The following is a 22,459-nucleotide window of genomic DNA, read 5'->3' as shown; positions in this document are numbered from 1 at the left end:
TCGGGATGTGACGAATCTACCTCATAAAGCATGCCTAGAACTCAGACGGCCTTGTATGCATTGTTAGCAGTCACGGCCCGGTACCTTCAAGGTGGCGGATGGAACGCTCCAGTGACTAGCGGACCCATCTTTGCGGCGTGTGTGTTTTTCGCCGTACATGTATTATATGCGTGACTCGTACCTTGAAACACTATCACACACGTCAAAGATATTTGCGTGCAAATTGCAGATGAGGGGGACACTGTGCATGGTATTCTGTATCTGCATACCATCAAACAAAGAGAGGGTCAGAAGACACGTATAGTGGTGCTGGTGTTTACGTGCATTATATTGCGGCGTGCTGCTCAAGGGGTAGGGTCGTGCTTTCTGACTTCCGTAGAGAATTGTACCAACATTTGCCTCAAGGCATGTCGGGAAAACCCACGAAGGCAAGCAAGATAGAGGTGTCCACCGTTGCTTTCTCGTCTCGAAGGGACATCCGTTCTGCGAACTGCCCTGGTGCCTCTTAGTGACTGAAGGCGCCAACAGGTGATGTCACTGGTTACAAGCGTTCTTTTGGGATACTCTCCTTCTTGCCGTATTGTGCAGGTCATGCAAGGTTAGAGTGGACCTCTGTGGTCATGAAAGCAAGCAGACGGAGGTGTCATCTGTTGCTTTCTCGTCTCGAAGGGACATCCGTTCTGCGAACTGCCCTGGTGCCTCTTAGTGACTGAAGGCGCCAACAGGTGATGTCACTGGTTACAAGCGTTCTTTTGGGATACTCTCCTTCTTGCCGTATTGTGCAGGTCATGCAAGGTTAGAGTGGACCTCTGTGGTCATGAAAGCAAGCAGACAGAGGTGTCATCTGTTGCTTTCTCGTCTCGAAGGGACATCCGTTCTGCGAACTGCCCTGGTGCCTCTTAGTGACTGAAGGCGCCAACAGGTGATGTCACTGGTTACAAGCGTTCTTTTGGGATACTCTCCTTCTTGCCGTATTGTGCAGGTCAGGCAAGGTCAGAGTGGACCTCTGTGGTCATGAAAGCAAGCAGACGGAGGTGTCATCTGTTGCTTTCTCGTCTCGAAGGGACATCCGTTCTGCGAACTGCCCTGGTGCCCCTGAGTGAGTGAAGACACCAACAGGTGATGTCACGGGTGACAATCCTTCATTTGGGTCACTGTCCTGCTTGCCATACTGTGCAGGTCGTTCACGGTTAGAGATAATTTCTCTGGTCACACAATAAAGCATATATTATGCGGAGGTGTCTTCATAGCTGCTTGTGTTGTTAGCAGCTTGTTGTAGGGATGTGCTTTTTGCATGAGAGTCCAGGCTTGCTCTTGAGTGACGAAGGCAGCAACGTGCGATGCCACATGTCACTATTCTTTCTTTCTGGTGCCCGCTCGCGATATTCTTGCAGCTCTTGCACGGTTAGAGTGGATTCCTGGTAATCAAACCAATAAGTGGAGGCGTCTCCCATAGCTTCTTTTTGAAAGAAACGTTCCTCTTGCGAGACGAGCCCTGTTGGACCTCATAAAACGCCAGTAGGAGTACAGGAATCTTAATTAACCATATTGTTTGTTTCAGAAGGCACTTTATGTAACACAAGCAGGCCAGCTGTGAAACCACATGAGAAGCCAAATTTTTAATAGTCTATAATTGACAGCTTTTATGCAAAGGTAAACGTCAATGCGGTTTATTATAGTGCAGGAAATAAATCTGTGGACGTGAAGCCCATAGAAGCATGCTGTCTCAAAAACAAGTTAATTTGTAAATTTTTGAAATTACTGGCAGGGCTTTTACTCCTGGACCCACCCGTCCGATTCTTTATAAAGCTATTTCTTGAGCAGGCTGTTTCCAATAGACCTCTACCTGTTTGTAAACAAATGACGTCATAGTATTCGACAGTGCCACCAGTTTGGTAGAGTTGAACTACTCTCGAAGCAATGGCGAACAAGGTCGCGCCCGAAAGCCACGGTCTTGAGAAGATTATGATGGTCCCTGGAAGGGACACTACCTTCGGTCCTACTTTTCCTTCAGTAGGAGGTAGCGAACAAGTGCCCATTCGCGGGACCCCGCCCTCCCCTTCAGATTTGTTTCGGTTTCAGTCTGTCTACCAACGTCATAATGACGTTTCTCGGGTAGAGGTTCATAAGCTGTCCCCTACCACTCTGGCAACCTCTCGCATAACCATGAAGCAATTCGACGGGGTAATTATTCCCAAGCTTATTCAAAGAAACTTTTGTTATTTTCTGCCCTGACGCGTCAGACTGGGCGCTGAATATCGGCAGAGGATCCAGCACGAATTTCTCAGGGGATCCTCGCAGTGGGTGTGATGGACCAAGTTGCGCGTTTTCGTGTTTAGAGACTCACTCTGACTAACCTTTCCTTGTTTTTTTTTTTCTCAATAAACATATCCCCCCCCCCCCCCCTCACTCTGGATTTTTCCCACGAAGAAGAAATGTCAGACACGTGAACACATTCGAACTTCTCATGCGAGACTCCTCACGAGCGTGGACCATGGTAGATTGGCGACTTCTCGCCTAGTTTTTTTCGTTTATTCGCTTTCTTGCAGGTTTGTTGGTCCTGTTTTACGTCGCCGTCTGGACAGTTTGTTATGGTTCCGGATTTATCCGAAAAACAAAAATTATCCGAGAAACTCCGTTCTGGGTGGCCCAGAAAACGAGAGCTCGGCAGGAGGTTCGTTTCCTTTTGTGTCGAGACTGCCTCGCATTTCGGGTTAGCAGCCCCCGCGGCAAAGAGAGTAGCTTTCTGGTAAAGACGAGTGCGGGTGCTTGTATTCCCTCGGTTACCCGCGCAAGCTTGTTCTTCGAGGGTACACATTCCCGTATTACCGCGGGTAAGGCGCGGGTAGATCCGCACTGCCTCCGCGGATTACGCGGGTATACCTGCAATACCCGCAAGCGCAAAAGCCAGCCCCCGTTGGCTTTTGCTGCACGACCGGAATCATTGCGTATGTGTGGCCCAAAATACGTTTCCAGGACGTTCTTCGTTCCCCCCATATACATTCCTTCCGTGGTGTGTGGGATGATGACAGCTTCGTCATTAACTGGCACCGCGTGCTATGCTTACTCCTTGACTATGTTTGCCGAATGGGGGGGGGGGATATGTTTAATGATAACAAACAAACAAACAAAGAAGAGGAACGAGGGAAAGGTCAGCCAGACAGGGTGTCGGCTTGCTATTCCCAAAAAAAAACGTAAAAAAAAATACCTTGGCTACCTTTCGGAACCACGATCCACGACTGGCACGCTTCGCGTTAATAAGCTGGCAACTATGTCAGCAGTCTCCATACGTCTGGCGCGTCGGAGAAGTAGCTGGCTACCGGACAGTGTCCCCAGCATCAATAAATCATTTCGTGCTGTGACGATCATGTGGCATAGCTGAAACCTGCGTACGCATTCGGCTGCGGGTAAGGGTGCGGGTAAGTCTGCGGGTCTCCAAGTTCCCATGAGCCCTTCCGCGCCACAGATGGCGCTTTATTTTTGAAGCGTGATGTGGGCAAGCTTATGCTTGTGCTATCGTACAGTTGGAAATACGAAGTCTGCGGGTATGCGGGTAAGCGTCAGGATGTGCGATGCGGGTTGCACCAATGACATTGCTGCAGGTGCGGCTACGAATTTTCACCACGTTCCAAAAGTAGAAGCAGATGAAAGAAGCAGACAGAGCACGAGCGGTCATAATGGTAAATCGGGCCAAGGTCTTTAATTTTAAAAATATAGAACACTGCAAGATACAATCTGTACAGAGAAAAAAAAAAGTACTCAGCGTACAACAGCCCTACTCTTCGATTTCCTTTCACACACCTGTGTACATGTCTTCGACGCACTGTGATATCACTTGAGGACAAAGAACAGAAATTTGCACATTTCCAACAAACATAACTTAGCCGGATGTTGTTCTGTCTTCTCACTGCCTAAGTATACAAACATCACGGTCTATTTACAACACTGTTAGTAATGCCATGATAATAGTAATTTTTTTTTCCTCTCGTATGCAGTGCAATTATGCAAAAATAACCAACAACTCTGCACGGCATGCACAGTACAGGCAGCAAAAAATGGCTCACAAGTTTAAATATAGCTCCGTTTGATGAAACAGAAAAGCTGTCACAGGACTCCCCTTTCATTTTTCTTCTTTATGCAGCACACTAAACGTTCCTCAACAATAATCGCTTCATTCGAGAAGCGGTCGGAAACACAGGCAGAGAAAATGGGGGTAATAAATAGTAAAGGCAACCTCGGGGGGGGGGAGACGGGGGGTGGGGGGGGGGAACAACTGACATTCACAACAAGATTCGGGAAAAAAGGGGGGGGGGTAACTCCGTAGTTCTGGAAACAATGAGGACCACAGCAACTTGTTTTTTTTTTTTCTTGTGTAAAGATATTTCTCTCTCTCTCTCTCTCGAAAAATAGGGGCCCTTCGAAATAGGACCAGCAAAGTAATTGCCTCGTCGTCGTCTCTCACAAAAATAAAGTTTGATCGGTTGACGTGATATTCTCTTGCTTCTGTATTGCATCGAAATGAAACGGTGACGGAGGGAGCTACTGTTCCTTTTTCTTTTCTTTTTTTTTTGTACGAAATGGCAATTATAACGTGACAGGACGTTGCATTCGATGGTTGGGATAGACAAGCAACAAAAAAATTTTTTATTACATCAGCGGAGTTGTTCCAGCACTATTAATGTTTAGATAGGAAACATTTCGATTATCTTTGTAGCATGTCATTCGAATTTCATAATTATTATTACTTCACGTAGGAAGTACTGCACTTTTTTCCACCACCCAATCACCTGTTTTAGAACCTCTGCGGAAAAGACAAATAATGCAGGACACAACTGCTGTATCTTGGAATCATGAGGGGAAGAGCCAAGTGAAAGAAAGGAAAAAAAAAAAAGGAAGTGAAAGAAGCAACGGTAAACAACACCAGTCCTGTCTTGCAATGCACCTTTAGACCGAAAACCTCCTCTAACCTCCGCTAGCCTCAGAACTGTGAACATGAGATTGTCTTCGGGAAATAAAATTTTTAAACTGCGCGTAAACTGATGTCTTCAACGGACACGCTTGCGGAGACAAACGTTTACAACGATATTAATGATAAAAAGCCCCGTTACGCTCGGTGACACAAAGTTGGTTGATTGGCAATGGCAGCTGTTAAAAATGGCAGAGAAAATAGCTCTATAGCTGCACCTAGTAAATCGACCGTGGCAGTTGAGACGCACAATGTTGCTGGCTACAAGGCGGCAGTTTTCCCAAGTACTGGACGGAAGTGTCTTCGCTAAAAGTGTAACAAGGTCACTACGGCAGAGCGCATTTCACGAAGAAATGTTCCTACTCCAAAAAAAAAATTTTTTTTTTGTCTTCAGCACCGTCAGCCACGTCAGCTAAAAGTATATGCACGGCTTTCATCTATAAAGGCACAAAGTTTATTTTCCCGTTATCCTCGCGCGCGAGCGACAAGTAGCACTTCTTCATCACAGTCAACTCCTCGACAGAGTATAATGCCGTACGGTACGACACAAAAAGTCAATGTTTGCGGCTATCCCTGCTACAATGAATGGTTTCTCCTGACAGCCACCACTACGCCTAATACGAACGAGATCCTGCAGTGAACACATCGAGGTCGTTTGCTGTGTCTGATACCCCTGTCGCACAAGCAGTCTTCAATGATAATTGAAGTCAACGGCCATCGAATATGCGCGTGGCGCCACCAAGCACGCCACGTGTCAACTTCTCGAGGGGCACCGGATCCAATGCTCCCCGGCAGATTGACAAACGTTGCATGCTTGGCAGCACGCTCAATGGCAGTTGGTTTCAATGATTTATGTGACAGGGGTGTATAATCCTGCAGCTCTCAATAACAGACATTAAGGAGAATAAAATGAAAATAAAAGTCTGGAAACTTTGAGACCCTAGCTACGAATAATAAGCAGAAACGCATATAGGTATGCTGCAAAAACACTACATCTGGAAGATCCTGCGGTACATGTTCACAATTCTGAAGCTAGCCGTAACCAGTTCTTCCGCCGCCACAAGCTTCGCTCTGTTTTCCGTCCACCAAAGCATGCTGGCTCTCACTTTTGCGTAAAGACTTCCTCACTGCCTGTTTCTGGTTAGTATAACTATAGAAACGCCACAAGTCACAATTGCGTACATAATATAGCGCTTCTCGATATAATATATATGCGTTTACTTATATTACACAACTGCCACCATCCACCCTTTGTTTAAAAAAAAAGAAAACAGCGCCGACCGACATCGTTCATTTGTGTTTTCAGTGTGCAACATTTGCTTTTTTCTAACATAGAAAAAAATCTCGTAGAGCAATAATAAATATCCACCAGGGATTGTAAAATGTATCTTACAAAAAACAAGGACAAAAACACTAAAAGAAAAGATAAAACATGGTGCGCTTTTCATGTTTGGAAATAGGCATGATGTCCACAATTAACATGGTAAACAATGAGCAATGATACAGTGTGCGAGTGGGAAGGGCAACATCAAGGTTTTTTTTTTTTTTCGAATTTCAGGGCAAAACCTCCCCAACAACACCGAATATCCTCTGGATGTCCGAATGATGTCCTAACGGATTCATACGTCCGATGGATATCTGAAAGACGTCCATCGGATCTATAAGGAGTCCTGAGGAATTCACACATCCAACGGGCATCCCTAAGATGTCCATCGGACGTATGAATCCGTTAGGACGTTATTCGTACATTCAGAGGATATTCGGTGTTGTTGGGGTCCATAACATAACCAATCGGACACTTTGTAGCATACATTTTCCAGGGATACTCTGAAGTTTTAAACAAGATGACTTTTGAAAAAAATTTTAAAGAGCACTTCATGTCCGTTGAGGGAGATGCCGAGTCAGGTACACAGTTAGCCATGGGCATGAATGTTATGTGCTCTGACATGATCTTAAATACTCATATTCATAACATAATTTCTTTCTCAAAGCGATTTGTTTCACAAACAGGTCTAGGTGCCCACCCGCACATCCAGGTAAACAAACAACCTGGCTTAACATGAGAACAACAAGGGCGCAAACACAAGATGCGGTGTGCTCGAACCAGAGCAAAGCTGTTGATGTCAATGGTGATGCGGATGTACCGAAACCATGAGAAATCGTAGTCGTCGAAGCAGTAGTCGTTCCCAATAAAATAAATCAGTTCATCTGCACAAATTGCCCTTCTTTGTGTCACACAGTATTTTTCTCGGAGAAAGCCAAGACGCACGCCACCAGTCGCTGTACAGCGGTGACGGTCCCACTGAGCTAGAGATGAAAAAGCACCACTGTGTTACGCGAGCTCTGAATCTTCGCGATGGGAAACTAAAAAATAAAAAAAAACAGGAAAGATGGCAGTTTCTGTCCCTGTGGCATTGTTTTGAGATTCATAGTGGGAGGGGTGGGGGGGCCGTAGTTAAAAAACTTTGAACTGCGGAGAAAGAAAGTGCTGTCCTTTTTTTTTTTTTGTATTTCCTTCTCTGGCACTGTTCATGCAATGTTGCTGCCATGGGATGCGAAAGAGAAACACAAAACGTTCCGTGACACAGATGAGGAAGATAAACACGTCGACATTTTTTTTTTTTCCCTTTGTTTTGCCCAGTCCTTTGATGCACCATAGTTCCGACGGCGAAGTCTTGAGATCGACAAGGTACACATAATATTTCACACGCGCGCCGCCCGGCATGGCCAGCGCCGCACGAAAGGGGGGAAAATGCACTGAACAAAGGGGGAAGAGGGCTGGCATGACAGAGTTCTAAACGTATGGGTACATCTCCATCATTGTCACCGGTAGAATTCTCCCCGAACACACACACACACGCATCTGCAGGCAATATATTTACAGTCGTACCTCTGTTACGGGGGCTTGGAAGCGGTACGGAACCGCCCACTCACATCATCCTTTGTACACTCTCCAAAACTTTGTGCGTTGACTTCGCGACCGTACCCGTCATGTAAACGCACCCAGCATTGTGTGCATGCGTTGCCAAGAGCTGCTCTTTAACGAACATGAAACGTCGTCGTCTCTCCGTATTTGGCTCCGCGCATCATCACAACCATCGTAACTTCAGCAGCTAAGTACGCCGAGTTCCTCGATATCTTTTTTTTTTCTTGTTTGCACTTTGTCGGTGGTGCTGCTGCCCTTAAAAACTTAACGCGGTGTTTAAAAGAAGACTCTGTCTCGAGAGAAAGAAAGAGAGGGGAATCGGGTGCGAGCGCATCTCCTTTTTTTTTTTTTTTAAATCCTGCCGCGACGCTAAGACAAAGAGGTAGAGGACGCTAATTTAGCATCCTGTCTCTATAAGGCACTTTGTGGTAAGACTAGGGAGAAAAATGAAATTCATAAGAAAAGAGGTACAACGAGGTAGAACATGTTAAAACACTCTCAAAAAGACCGCGATCGGCGTAAAAATACGTAACGATTTCATCTCAATTTAGGCCTTTTAAAAACAGTCACTAAAAACAAAACATACGCGTGCACTGTACATCGTAAAAGGGGGGGGGGACCTCTCTCTTTCAGCCTCTGTAACTTTGCCGAGACGACCTCAACTCTGCTGGCATGTCGATACCACAATGCTAGGGCTGGAATGAACGATAACAAAAAAAATGAAAGGGTTAAAAAAAATTTTAAAAAATCTGCCTCTTCCCCTTTTGGAGCAGCCTTCCCTCCTTCTGCACAGTCTCCGCCCAAGCCGTGGTGCAGTGCTTTGTCTGGCGCGATGAAGTCCACAATGCCCGCTTGAAAAAAAACATGACACAAAAAAAAAAAACACGACGGCTCAACGAGTCCACTCCTTCTGCGCTCACTCCTGGATGTCCCAGATCTCGGCTAGGAATGGAGGCAGCTTCTTGTTCTGCACCTTGAGGGAGAAGCACATCTCGGCGTTCATGTTGCCCAGCGTGCGCAGCTCCGTGAGGGTGGACAGGAGACGGGCAAAGTAGTTCTTGCCGGGCGGCCGGTGGTTCTCGGAGTACATGCGCAGCGTCTCGATGTAGTATTCCTGGATGCGTTCCACCTTGTGGGGGTCCACCAGGCACGGCCGTTCTGTGGAGCACCAAGCATAGTTTGTGAACGTGACTGCAATTTATCGATTGATTGATATGCAGCATGCTAGTGATTGATTGACTGATATGCAGCACGCTATTGATTGATAGAGCCTGAAGTTTTTGGGAAATATTTTTTTCTAAATTCAGGAGGTAAACATCAGGTAAATAAATATGTGCACTAAATTCGTGCGAATTCGGGTGAAAAAACTTCCAGTATGCTAAATTCGAGGAGAAATCGGGCTCGGTTACTCAAACTAAGTGTAGTGGTTTGGTACAAACGGTGATGGAACTGCATTTGCTGCCAAATAAGTACGTTTGTGCATTCCTATAGATATCCCAGTGAGGGCAATTTGCCGTGTAAAAATCGGGTTTCACCCTAAAGCGGCAACCTTCAATTTGGGGAGCAAATTCGGGGAAGAACCGGGTTAAACCCTAAAACTTCAGGCTCTATGGATTGATATGCATATGATTGATGATGATTGATATGCATACTGATTGATAGCTATAAAAGTTTACCCATGCATGTGCACCATACCCGCCAGTTACACAATGCAGGTGAAAAAAAATCCTGCATCGACGTGGAACTTTAATCGCTACGTTTCATTGTGGCAAATTTCAAACAGATTCAACATCGCAATCCAGAGTTAAAACCAAAAATCTCCAAATCCCTATTGGAAAACAATCAAGATGGGAGCCATGTTGGGTAAACTTTTATAGGTAGCTACTCAGTACATGCCCTTGGGGCATTATTGAGGGGGAATGGGTCTGGCAACCCGCGGGATCAGAAATACATGCACAATAATGGGCCTTGTGTTTTGGAATTAGACCCGGTAAGACACATTTCTACGCAGATTTGCGTAATCGTCACTTGGGGTAAAACCCGAAAATCCCCCCCAAAAAAATTAGCTTGCAAAAGTGCCAAGTCAGCCACCAATAACGGCAGTGGAGAAGGGGAAGCACCGCACAATAAGCACAGCCACTAAGCATCTCAGTCATCAGCATCACACGTCTCAGATGCGAGACGTCCACTTTCACACTCTGGTTGGCTAACACCAGGAATTCGGTAAATTAGACAATCTGCTAAAAATACAAATAAGAACACACACACACACACAAAATTGAATTGTTGATGCTTGGATAGCACACTATACACTTAAGACACAAGGATATGGAAACAGAAACGGTGTTCTGTGTTGTCCCGTCCTCAATGCTAACTATTTCAGGTTTAGAGCAGGTTGCTCATCTCCCACCTATTTTGCCAATAACAATAAGTAGATGAGTCAACAATTTCTGCATGGGAGCGCATTAAATTTGGGTAGTAGTAAATTAGGGTAGTAAGCACACACCAGGGTAGTAGTATTTCCCACGGTCGCCACTTCACGATGGGGTGTAACACTAGGTGGCATTGTTCCTTATCTAGAGCATAAAGTTTTCAGGTTTAACCAGATTATTCCTCGAATCCGCACCTGAATTGAGGCTCGCTAGTTTCGGGTTAAACACGATTAATACCGACGAAATGGCACTTCGGGACGAAGGAAGAAAAAAAAAATCAGTATCCAGCGGCAGCTGTTGACGAACTCCGCAGTCTGCAACCATGCGAGAATGTTTCGAGCGGTATCAAGAGCGTGGCTGTAGACGGAGCAACCAACGAATGGTGGTTCGATGGCACGACGGCAAAAGTATGTAAAAAAAAGGTGGAACTGGTGCACCTTAAACTCCGTCGACTTCACCTGCCGCCGCGGCAACAGTGTTGCTTTCTAGCAAGTACCGCACAATTGAAATCTCGCCGGAACCAGACAAAGCCGTAAGACCACTTCCGCCGACATGTTGGTAAGTCAGGTGCGAAAAAGGCTAGCGGTGAACGGAGACAGCGGCTCACGCTGACAGACACGCTCATTCGCCAGCGAGGACGCAGAATCAACGACTTTGTCAAAAGAACAGAATCCACGTAGGTCCAGCATGAATGATGAACTATTACAGATGAGTACCATGCTTTTTGTGAACAAGGTCATTAGGTAAAAACATCTTGGTTGTGCACTGCTTTGAGAAATAAAGACAGATTTCTCCCTCAATTTACAATGCTGGAAAGGTGTCCAACCAAATCTGCATGTTTTTAGAACATGAATCTATTTCTCCGATTTTTACCTCCTCAATTCTGAAAAAAAAAAAAAGAAAAAAGTTTCCCGAAAACTTGAGGCTCTACTTACCGCGTGATTCGCCAAAATTGTGGCACCGTCTGCTCAATCACGGGCGTGGTATCAGCAAAGTTTACAATAGACCTCTCCCTGTTTGTGAACAAATGACGTCATGGTGTTCGACAGCGCCACGAATTTGGTAGAGTTGAACTACGTTCAAAGATAGTAGCGAACAAGGTCGCGCCCGAAGGCCACGGTCGTGAGGGGATTACGATGGTCTCTGAAAAGGACGCGACCTTCGGTCCTACTTTTCTTTCAATAGGACGCAGCAAACAATCGCCCATTCGTGGAACTCAGCTCTCCCCTTCCGATCTGTTTTGGTTTCCGTGTGTCTACCAACGTCATGATGACGTCTCTCGGGTAGAGGTTTATTGAGAAGGGCGTCATCCACGCATAGCAAACAGCAGACGAACAATGGCAAGAGAGAAACTGATGTTCTGAGGCTGGAACAACATAGAAGGGACAGATACAAACCAGTAAAACCGGTAAAAATAGGTAAAAAACCGGTAATCCAGAAGATGTGGGTTCGATCCCTACAGCTGGCTAACCTTTTCAGTGACTTTCACCTTCATCGTTGAACAATGGCTGCAATGTACGCATAATTTCCTCCCTCCCCGGTATTCCAAAGTAGAGCTTCAAGCGGCCACTAGCACAACCAACACTTGACCCAATGGTCACATAGGAGATTACCGTATGTCCGGGTCTCCACCTGTACAACAGCCGCCCCCGAATTTTTGTTTGGCGAGCTGGGAGGAATCGCTTACCAGAGAATATAACGATGGCCGTCAGCAAGGCATACTCTGCGTTGTCCACCCGTAACTGGCACATCTTGCGGCAGAAGCGGAAGAGAGCGTCCGCTGAATCGCCTACGCTGGCACTGCGGTAGTTGTCGCGTGTGTAGGGCTGATTGTTGGCAAACACTATAGAGTCAGTCTTGACGTCGTATTTCCGAGCACCACGCAACATCATCACTTCACTCGAACAAGCCTGCAAATAAAAGACGAATGGAATCGTATAGCCTTTCACAGTCTTGGAAAAAGTTACTTCCAAAAGTACTACATACACAAAAAAGTAACTAAACTGCACCAGGGGCATAGCCAGAGGGGGGGTGCTGAGATCCTACTGCATAGCTAGAGCCTGAAGTTTCAGGGCTTAACTCAATTCTTTCCCGAATTGAAGGTTGTCTCTTTAGGGCGAAACCCAATTTTTGCCGGGCCAATTGCCCTTTCTGAGACGTCCGTAGGAATGCGCGCTAACTTGTTTGACAGCAAACGCAGTTACATCACCGTTTGTATCAAATCAGTACAGTTAGTTTGAGTAACTGAACCCAATTTCTCCCCAAATTTAACATACTTGAAGTTTTTCCACTCAAATTTGCATGAATTTAGAGCGCATGTTTCTTTACCAGATTTTCACCCCTCCAAATTTAGAAAAAGAAATAGTTCCCGAAAACTTCAGGTTCTATAGTGTTTATTTCAAACATGAAGGGAAACCTTTTCGTATTGGTATTTCATTCTATTGCAGATTTATTTGCGCGTATAAAAAGTGCTTTGCACTACAAATGTGCCACTTGGAATGTGACATGCGATTATATTAAGAATTCTATGCCTGGAAAAATTGTAAATCTCTGTAGTATATATAGCAACATGTGTTTCGTTCCTTAATCTGAAGTGAGCCACTTTGAGCATGACGGCCTACGTTTTTTTGTTGACATTGCTATTTTTTTGCACAATACGCGACATTGTTACACCAAACAATCAATCATTAAGCATATTGAAGAATGTTTGCTAGGAGAAATATACAAGGACATTTTAATCCTGTTTTTAATCCACCGTACAACTTGAATTTATCAAGAACATACTGTAAACGTATTTTTATTCACCATGTATTAATTCTCGCAAATTTTGCGACCACTAAAAAAATCGCAAAAAATGTACTCGCGAACACAGCTTGACATTGATCCCACGGAAGGAAACAGACCTGGAATCGCGAAATTAAATACTCGCGAATAACTTCCCAAATGAAATTCGCAAAAATTAATACATCGCGAACAAAAATACGTCTACGGTATATATCACTTTTCTGTGGCAGTTTCCGAATGCGTACCTTGAGAAGCGTGATCTGGTCCTCCCGTAAGAGCGTGTCGAATCCCGGCACCCTCTTGGAGAATTCCACAATAAGCTGCACTGTGAGGATGGTGATCTCAGTAATATGCTGAAACCTCCGCTGGTTGTCTTCTTCGCTGTCTCCGAGGGGAAATGCCTGCGGGCCCACAAAGGGAAGTTGCTATATGATCCTTATCCTTCATCCAGCTCTGCCTTCTCGAAACACGTTAGTAGCACATAGTCACACTAAAAACGAACAGGAACACAGTGAAGACAGACAAGACACAGACGCAACTTTAAAAAAACTTATTCATATGTTTCCCCAACCTTAAATACTTTTTAAAACTCCCCCCTTTTTTTCCTTGTGGTACGCTTTCATACAGATGTATTTAAACAAAGTTTCTGAATGTTGAGCTTGTGTCTTGTTCGTCTTCACTGAGTGTCTGTCCATTTAGAGCTTTAGTATGAGTATACAACACTAACAGTGACTTATCGATACCCCTTGCACCCCCCCAAATGTTTTGCGGCACCCCCTGCTCTTCTTTCCCGTGTACTCCTTACGGTGGGGGGGTGGGGTTATTTCTGCTTTAGACACATGTTTAGCAGTAATACATAGTTCTTTTTTTTAGTTAGTTTTTTTTTACGTAACTGTAATAATAACCCCTGCCCCCATTTTTTGCAACACCCCCTGCTTGAGATTCTGGATAGACCACAGAGTACTAATAAGCCAAAAAGACGGCACGTTACAGTTACGGTTACAGTTACAGTTACGCTATAGTATGACAGTACTGCCAGAAGACAGTTTTTTAGTAGCGGTACGTACGGTAGTCTTTTTCATATCTTCTTCCGAAGGAGACTCAAACTCCTGCTGGTAGTAGACTAGCTTATTGATGAGGTCCTCCTGGGATGCCGACAATGGTTTGATGCCCGTTATGGGCACTATGATTGGCTTCTTCTCCTCGTCCGAACCGCTCCCACTCTCCCGGCCCCCACCGGCGCTGCCCGGTGTCAGGGGACCTGCATCTCGCGTCGTGCTGTTGGGCCGGTCCTTGTCCTTCTGTGCCTTCTTTGACTCCCGCTTGATAGCACATTGGTACTCAGGGACCACGCCTGTAAGAAATCCCGGAGGCGTAAGCCCCAGCACTACGTCCGTTCAATCGGCTCTGTGGCTCACACAATGCACTGCATGCTGAAATGGTCATCGTTTGCCAACATGCGAAATTTGCCAGCAAAATTGCCCCCGTATTATAACTTTTTTAAGACCTCTCTCACACGGGCAGTCTGCAATGACCATTGAACATGCACGTAGCGCCACCAAGCATGCAATGTGTCAAAGAGCATTGGGTCCAATGCTCTTTGAGAAGTTGACACGTTACATACTTGGTGGCGCCACGCACATCTTCAATGGCCATTGGTCTGAATGGTCATTGAAGGGTGCCCATGTGACAGAGGTAACAGTTGGAATGCATGCTACGTTATCTTTATTATAAACTGGACGGCCTCAGTAGTAACCAGCAAATGGAACGATTCTTCATCAGCTATAATGTAGATTAGAGCACTGCACGGGCCATATTCTTAGGCTCAAGTCCGAAGAACTTCTAGGCTTCCCGAGCCAGGCTTGTCCCGAGAAACTTATAGGCTACCAGGCCCAGCCCAGTGCACTGGGCTGTAAAAGTTGACCGTGGCTAACTAACAGTGGGTAACACATGCTCGAGCCCAGGCCCACAATGTTAAACCCGCCGATCTCAGCCCAGGCCTGGAAAAAGAAGGCTTTACCCTCGGGTTGTCGGGTAAGCCCAAGCCCATGCAGTGCTCCGTAGATACTGAGACTGCAACATACTTATACGAAGCCCTAACTTCCTAAATGTGAGCATCACTTACATCATTTTTTTTTTACATTTACGTCATTTACATCCCAAGGACATACAATGTGCTTTCAAATGGTGCGAAATAAGGCACATACTCGAGAAAGAGACTGCTCATGTCCCCAAGAGTTCCCCAGTGATGCTAACAACCACCTAACTAATGCCCAAAAATTCCCGTGGAACCAACATATAACAGGATGGCTAAGAAGAACTGAAGAGGCAGTGTTGCATTACAATAACTCATGCCAACAGCGCACATTTTGTTTAACAGGTGCTGTTCCCAATACATGGTACAAAATATCTGGTTTGTGGTCGGGACCATGTACAGTAAACTTACTCCCAATTATTATATATTCATGTAACACGATACCATTTTACTTACTCACATGATAATTGACTCACTGCGTTTCATTTGCCTTCTTTCTTTCTTTGTTTTTCTTTCTTGAATGGCAATTTGACCTATACCTGGCCAATCTTTTCTCTTTCACAACAAACATATTCCCACCCTCCTCATGTAACATAATTCCCAAGAAGCAACTTCGCTATATAACAAGAGTGACTGTCTCTGTTTGTCAGCTCGCGTCAAAGCTATTCCACCTCTGCGGTAAAAAAAGACTCACATTCAGGCCGCATCCCAACACTGAGGCACTTTTTGAGGCGGCACTCTTGACACTTGCGCCGCATGTACATGTCGATGTCACAGTTATTGCCATACTTGCACTGATACACAGCATTTTTCGTTATGCTTCTCCTGAAGAAACCTGCACATGGTGCAAAACACAGCGTTAAGTGAGAGATCTGCCACGAGACAATGCAATAATCTTACAGTAAGCTACAACGAAACAGACTCCTTTTAAAGATAGTTTTAAATATTTTATATAGTTTTCTGCATCTTAAGGGAGCACTGTAAAACTTAAACATTCCAGTAAAAGGTAAACATATGTGTAAAGTTACTGGCACATTTATTGGTGTCCAATCTTTTGGGGGAGTCTTTCTTTATTGACATCATTAAAGGGCAAATCCCATTCAAATGCATCCCTAACTAATCCTCTTAAGCAAAGTAACCATGTTATCTATATTATTGTCACGGCTATGGTATTGCACTTTGACACACAGACAATAATGTAACAGTAGTCTGGTTATTGTGAACTAGTAGTTGCAAACGTGTAAATATCTTGGGGGTGCTGTAATTTCACGTTGATGTGGCATGGCTTATGATATATAATTAATTAATTCAAGTTTCTTCTCACTGCTCAATAATGTTTTATATATGGGTTTAATAAATATTATTATTATTATTATTGTATGTTGAGAACTGAGAATAAAATTGAAATTAATTCAATGAAAATATGATAGTGAAGACAAACATACTGAAGCTGAGGGCAGCTATGCACACACAACTCTGTTTCAATCACAAACAGCCACAGTCATAAACTGAGATTACAAACCTAGATTAGTTTTTTTTTAAATTACTCCGAGCTTTTATTACAAACGGTTTTCCAATACAGTCAAACTCCTTTATAGCGAACACCTTTTTAACGAAAATACCACTACAGCGAAATTTTTTTGCGGTCCCGCTGGAGCCTATAGGTCCAATAATGGACATCCCTTTTTAACGAAAATACCTTTACTGCGAACTTTTTTTGCTGTCCCCTGAGCTTCGTTGTAAAGGAGTTTGACTGTATGAGCAAAAGAGTTATCCTTGCTGCCCGTCTGTCGTGTGATGCACAAAGCCACAAAAATTTGATCCCATACCTTTGCACCCCTCGCAGGTGAGTGCGTTGTAGTGGTACCCTGACGCCCTGTCACCGCACACGAGACACAGCTCTTCCTGTTGTCTTGGAGCGGGACCCTTTTTCTTCTTGGCATCTCCGAAACTGTCCACGTAGTAGCCATTTACGCCACTGCTCGGACTCATTTCCTCTTTGCCTGTCAAACAAGAGGAGAGACGTTACAAAAATCATCTCGTCTGCAGAAACAGCACGACAGCCAAGGTTACACTGACCGAGATACACTCTCCGAGTGCATTGTACTGAGGACAAACAGCTGTGGCCATGAAACGCACAACAGCTGTATCATTCTTTGGAGAAAAGTTCATTGCGAAAGTAATGTCTCGGATGTGGTTTGTTGAGAAAAAAAAAACTGATGTGGCGTCATCGTATTACATCACGCACATGTCGTAATTTGCGGCACAGTATACAGAAGAAAAAAAAAGAGAGAAGTTTTCTACATGACTTTATACTTTGTGGCATATACACACTTCGCGTGTACATGTACGCGTCGAGCTCTGACATCAGAAGAGCGAGACGTACTGCCATTCCCAATGGTCGTTGTAAACATGTGACATCTCACGCTGCCTCACCGGCAGAGACACCTGCGGCGATGTCAGATCCAACAGCACACGCCTTGATATTTCTTTTTGCAGTGGACACCACAGGAGAGGCATGTTAAATATCTAGTCAAATGTGAAATTACAAATTTCTCGAAGGAGAACAAATGGCGCACACCAATTTCATCTTCAACAGCTTTATTTTCAAAATTTATGTTCGTGAAAACTACAATGGTATTTGCAGAGCGATTAGGGTCAAAGGAGTACGAAAGAACTTGAAAAAAAAAAAAAAAAAAAAAACAGAAGGAAGTCGGAATTAGTATTACAAGCCCTGGGATATATGAGTACAACTCGCACAAAAAATACGAGTGAAGTGCAATTCCGGAGCTAAAGAGAGCTTTCAATCTCTCGGGTCACAAAGGTTGCTTCCCTCGGCTGTCAGTCCGTGACGTCATGTCAGTCGGCCAATAGTGAAGAGCGCGCCTTCTCTGTTCTTTCTTTCTTTCTCTTTTCTCCGCAGTTACATTCTGCTCCACCCATCTCGCGTCTTCGACTGGTCGTTCTCGCAAGCAGGCGACACTCGGCAACCAATAACACGCGCTCCGCTGACCTGACGTCACCACACGAGGAGCGGAGTGGACGAGATCGCAGCCGCTCCGCGCATCCTTGCAAACGAATTTTCCCAGGTTATTCGCGTTTCCCAAACGAAGAAAAAAAATTGCGTGACAGTTCCAGAAGGAGTATATTCATATAATGCGGCAAAAAGGAGTTCGAAGTGCCTTCCATTCTTCTTTACGTCTTGCATATGGGTGTCGCTACCTGGCACTGACGACAGCGTTGCCAATTTTCCCTGTCCACATGCATGCCACAGTGAAAACCCACAGCTTTGATCGCAGAGCGGCGGACCACCCTATATTTTATATTCCCATGCGTCAGTCACGCATCACGCACGGTTGTTCGCCGCGCAAAACATGTCGTCCTTGAAGGGTAAAGGAACCCCTCTAACAAAAGAAAAGCCGTCACGGACTTCACAGAAAGGTCAAAATACAAGAAAAGACAGCAAGGAGAAACACACTGGCTCCAAACGACGCAACGACGAGGAGCGAAAGCACGCCAGTATTTTTAGCAGACGACACAGCGCACGCGCCATGAGCACGTGCAAGCAAAAAGCAAAACGGTGCGCGGGTGAGGGGGAAAGCATTTCTCTCGGGAGAACCGGTCTTCCAACAAGTACCCTTTATTCGTCCACTCACCCCATTCTACCAAGCTGGTTTTCATACCTGCTTGTTATGCTTGCCTTCCTCTCGGTAATGCTCACGTAATCCCAAACGTGTAAATCTCGGAGCTCTCCGTTGTCTCTTTCATAAGCAGAAGTCGTAAAGACGGGATACATTTGTCGTTCCCGGGCACCTGTTCGGATGACTGCCTCTCGGGTGGATAAATGTGTGAGCTTACGTTATTGGGGAAAGGCGGAAATTCAATTTGGCTATCTGCAGACCGGAATAATATACGGCGTAGTAAGTAATACACAGTAGTAAGCCACTGTATCAGCTATTTAGAGTGCGATACACTTCCAGAGCTGAAGCCGATGATAAACGTTTTGTTGAAAGCGAGAAAAGAAGCAGTGATTATTTTGTTATCCTAGCATGCTGCGTTCCCGAACCATGAGGTGACTCGACATAAAAGATCGAAAAAGAGTTTGGCAACTAAGATGATTCGGTGAAAAGAAAAACGGGAAAGCAAAGATGCGCTCTATAAATAGGATGCTTTGGACTCCAGCCTGGAAACACTGGCAGGCAGTCTGAAAACGTCAAGGTCGGTCGTGGAATCGGGCTCGAGCCAGGAACACCGAGAGACAAGCGGAATGTGCACGCCCTTCAAGATGCCGCACGCAATTTAGGTTTGTTTGCACCTAATTCCAGCTGGCTGGTTGGCGTTGTGTCGCAGACGACACTCGCAATCACGAGGCCACGAAGCGTACAGTGCAATGGATTGGATTGGATCAGATTGGATTTCTCATTCCAGCTGGCTGGTCGGCGTTGTGTCGCAGACGACACTTGCAATCACGAGGCCACTCGAAGCGAACAGTGCAGTGGATTGGATTGGATCAGATTGAATTTCTCATTCCAGCTGGCTGGTCGGCGTTGTGACGCAGACGACACTTGCAGTCACGAGGCCACTCGAAGCGAACTGTGCAATGGATTGGATTGGATCAGATTGGATTTCTCATTCGGGCGAACAGAAAACGTGACACGGCACGTTCTGTGGGCATGTTCCTCTTAGTAACAAACTATAATCTATGAGTTTTCGAAATGCGTCTCGGTGTGTACTTTGCATTTGCGTGGAACGATTATGCAGTGCCATATTACTTTTCCTGCTTGCGAGAGTAGGGCCATTCGTAGGATGGATTTCCTGTAGCTTTTGTTTCGATATGCCGTACAAAGGTCGTTCCGATGGAACTCCCTATCCCACTTATCAGTAAAAGCAACAGCAAATTCTAGAGCTGTATGTCACTGAGTCCGGCGTGTTACTGATAATAAATGCTGCACCCTGTGCCTTCGTGATGTAGCATCATTTCATTTCCTCGCACCTCGACGTTATTCGGTCCATTTTAAATCCCATCAAACGATATGAAGTGATCCGAAGCAGCACATTTGTGTGTATACACAGTGTATCAGCTACATTTTCCGCCTTCAACCACAAATTACAGCTTAAAAGCAAGTTTGCAAACGTCCAAGTGATGTGCACATTCGTTTCTTTCGCAAATGGCCTGAATACTACGACCACGAATTGGACTGCATTACATATGGACTGCACGAGTGTGTATATTTACATTACTGCCCCAAGTTACGAACGACTGGGGGGTACTGTATCGTGGAACGCAACCACAACAGAACATGAAAGTGAGGGTCAACACAAACGTTCACCACACACACACATTTTTTACAATATTTTCTGACACAAATGTTGAAGCGAAACATCGCACAGAGAAATATATATATTTTTTTTCAGTTTCACTCTCAAGCACACCACTAACTTGCGGCCAGAGCAGCGCAAAATCCATCAATATTCCTCCACATCCGCGACGGTCTGTCGCGCGGTCCATTACTGTGTCAAGGCCATCAAAAGCGAGCTCCTTCCCAACACAGACAACGCAAAAAGCAGCAAAAAGATGGGTCACCCGGAAATGCGGCCACCACCACTACCGCCGAACCCGCGACGGCTAAAAAACATTTTCTTCCTCCCTCCTTGCTGCTCTCCTAATCTTATGACCCCCTAAAAACAGCTGCAGCCCACTCTGTAACGCGAGCAATCCCCCCCCCCCCCCCCCCCCCATCATAGCTAGGCCTTTCCAAGGCCGACAAACATCTTGCCTCCTGCCGTCCCACCTTTTTGCTCCCGTCTTCCTCCACGACTTGGACAAAAAGGGAAGGCGGAGTCTTTTTTTTTTCCCGCAACACATGTCCCCCCTCCCCTCTCCCGTTGATGCCGATCTCTTTTAAAAAGACCTCAAACTTCCATCTCTTCAGTGAAGGAAACTCGGTCGCCTTTCTTTTCTTACTTTCTTTCTTTCCGGCGCACCTCCGTTAACTTTCACCGCCAGCGCCCTCCCGCGAGGAAAGGTAGCGACCGTTTTCTTGCGTTTTCTTTCAGAACCGTATATGTTCTCCTTCCCGATTCTTGTGTGTTCGGTGAGTTACGAGCAGATGGTCGTCCCCCCTTTTTTTTTTTTTATTTTTTTTTTTTTTCGCTTTACAGGAAGCCGTGTGTGACCCCCTGACCCGACGAAAGGAAGAAGGTCACGCGAGCAGACAAAAGGTCAGAGTACGGACGGAAGCAGCCAGGCCCGGCCAATAATACCGAGCTACTTCCTTTCGCTCTTGCGTGACGTCAACATCGGGACATTTCTGCCACATAGGAAAAATGCCAGAAGATGTGGGTTCGAGTCCTACAGCTGGCTAACTTTTTCCTTCTCTCTTTGTCAGCCTAGTTCTTATAAGCGTCGTGCCAATTACTGTCTCTGGAAGCTTTAGCGCATCATACTAAATCTTTTAAATATGTATTCTAATAGGTGCACTTTTCGTAACAATCCCGATTTAGAATATATTTATTTATTTATATTTTCTTATTTAGAGTATATGACACGAAAGAATATTAGAGCTGCCATCAGCTGTTTCCCCAGCACCAGTCGTTGAATGAAGTATCTTGATGTTCCCCGTACTAACTTACCTACTGTGTATCGACCGTGTAGTATTGTTAAGATGGGCTCTACCAATGTATTGTTCTATATGTGTACTGAGGTATTTATCCTTCCGCGTAACTGCACACATTTGTGCGGACCTATCGTGCATTGCAGTGCACTAAACCCCGACCAACACCCGTTGCCTTTTGCCGGTGCACCAACGCAATACTGCTACGGTATTTACTACGTACTCCTACCAAAGGTATATAGGTATATATAGGTGCATATAGGTCCTATAAAAGTACTCCTACCAAATACCAAACAAATGCCGTCTTTAGAATTCCTTGCAAAGCTATTCTCGGCTTCCAAATTAATTGTACGCGCTATGCCACACAACACGCTCACAATTTAGTTATTGAACCAGAACGTACATGTTATCGCTTTTTTTTTAGTTGTTTTATTTTTCAAGTATGCATAAGAAAGATGCGCTTGGAGGTCATCTGATCCGAATGCATGAGCAGCAACCGATTTCGTCCAGGACCACACAGAAAATAGCTGGCGTCGGTTTTTAATTAGTGGTTGTCATAGCGTTAAACCTAACACAGCCAGTCGTTTCTGCTAACTTTTCACCCGTATGCAACGCGCACCTGCGCAAAAATTATGCAACGCAATGTTTCCTAAATTACAAACCGCTACATAAATGAAAGGAGAGGTGAAATTTAATTAAACG

At 45.2% G+C, this 22,459-nt stretch overlaps 1 protein-coding gene and 1 long non-coding RNA gene across 3 annotated transcripts in view; one reads left to right on the top strand and one right to left on the bottom strand.

The window, feature by feature from the left end:
- Positions 1–3,672: 3,672 nt before the first annotated feature.
- The window catches only part of LOC135366635 (ecdysone receptor-like), a 152,964-nt gene continuing 134,177 nt past the window's right edge, over positions 3,673–22,459 (bottom strand). For both annotated transcript variants that reach the window (XM_064599426.1, XM_064599427.1), the window contains 6 exons: positions 16,973–17,146; positions 15,838–15,978; positions 14,176–14,462; positions 13,354–13,509; positions 12,012–12,234; positions 3,673–9,050 (listed from right to left, as the gene is read on the bottom strand). In XM_064599426.1, coding sequence (XP_064455496.1) covers positions 8,809–9,050; positions 12,012–12,234; positions 13,354–13,509; positions 14,176–14,462; positions 15,838–15,978; positions 16,973–17,146 — 1,223 coding nt within the window. In that variant the 3' untranslated portion in view covers positions 3,673–8,808. The remainder of the gene's footprint in view (positions 9,051–12,011; positions 12,235–13,353; positions 13,510–14,175; positions 14,463–15,837; positions 15,979–16,972; positions 17,147–22,459) is intronic.
- On the top strand, positions 19,320–20,105 carry LOC135366639 (uncharacterized). The gene is made up of 2 exons (XR_010414241.1): positions 19,320–19,446; positions 19,572–20,105. It is a non-coding gene; the product is annotated as an uncharacterized LOC135366639 (long non-coding RNA).

This window comes from Ornithodoros turicata, chromosome 8 (assembly GCF_037126465.1).
Source record: "Ornithodoros turicata isolate Travis chromosome 8, ASM3712646v1, whole genome shotgun sequence".
Lineage (NCBI taxonomy): Eukaryota > Metazoa > Arthropoda > Arachnida > Ixodida > Argasidae > Ornithodoros > Ornithodoros turicata.
This window is presented reverse-complemented; position numbering and strand designations above follow the sequence as displayed.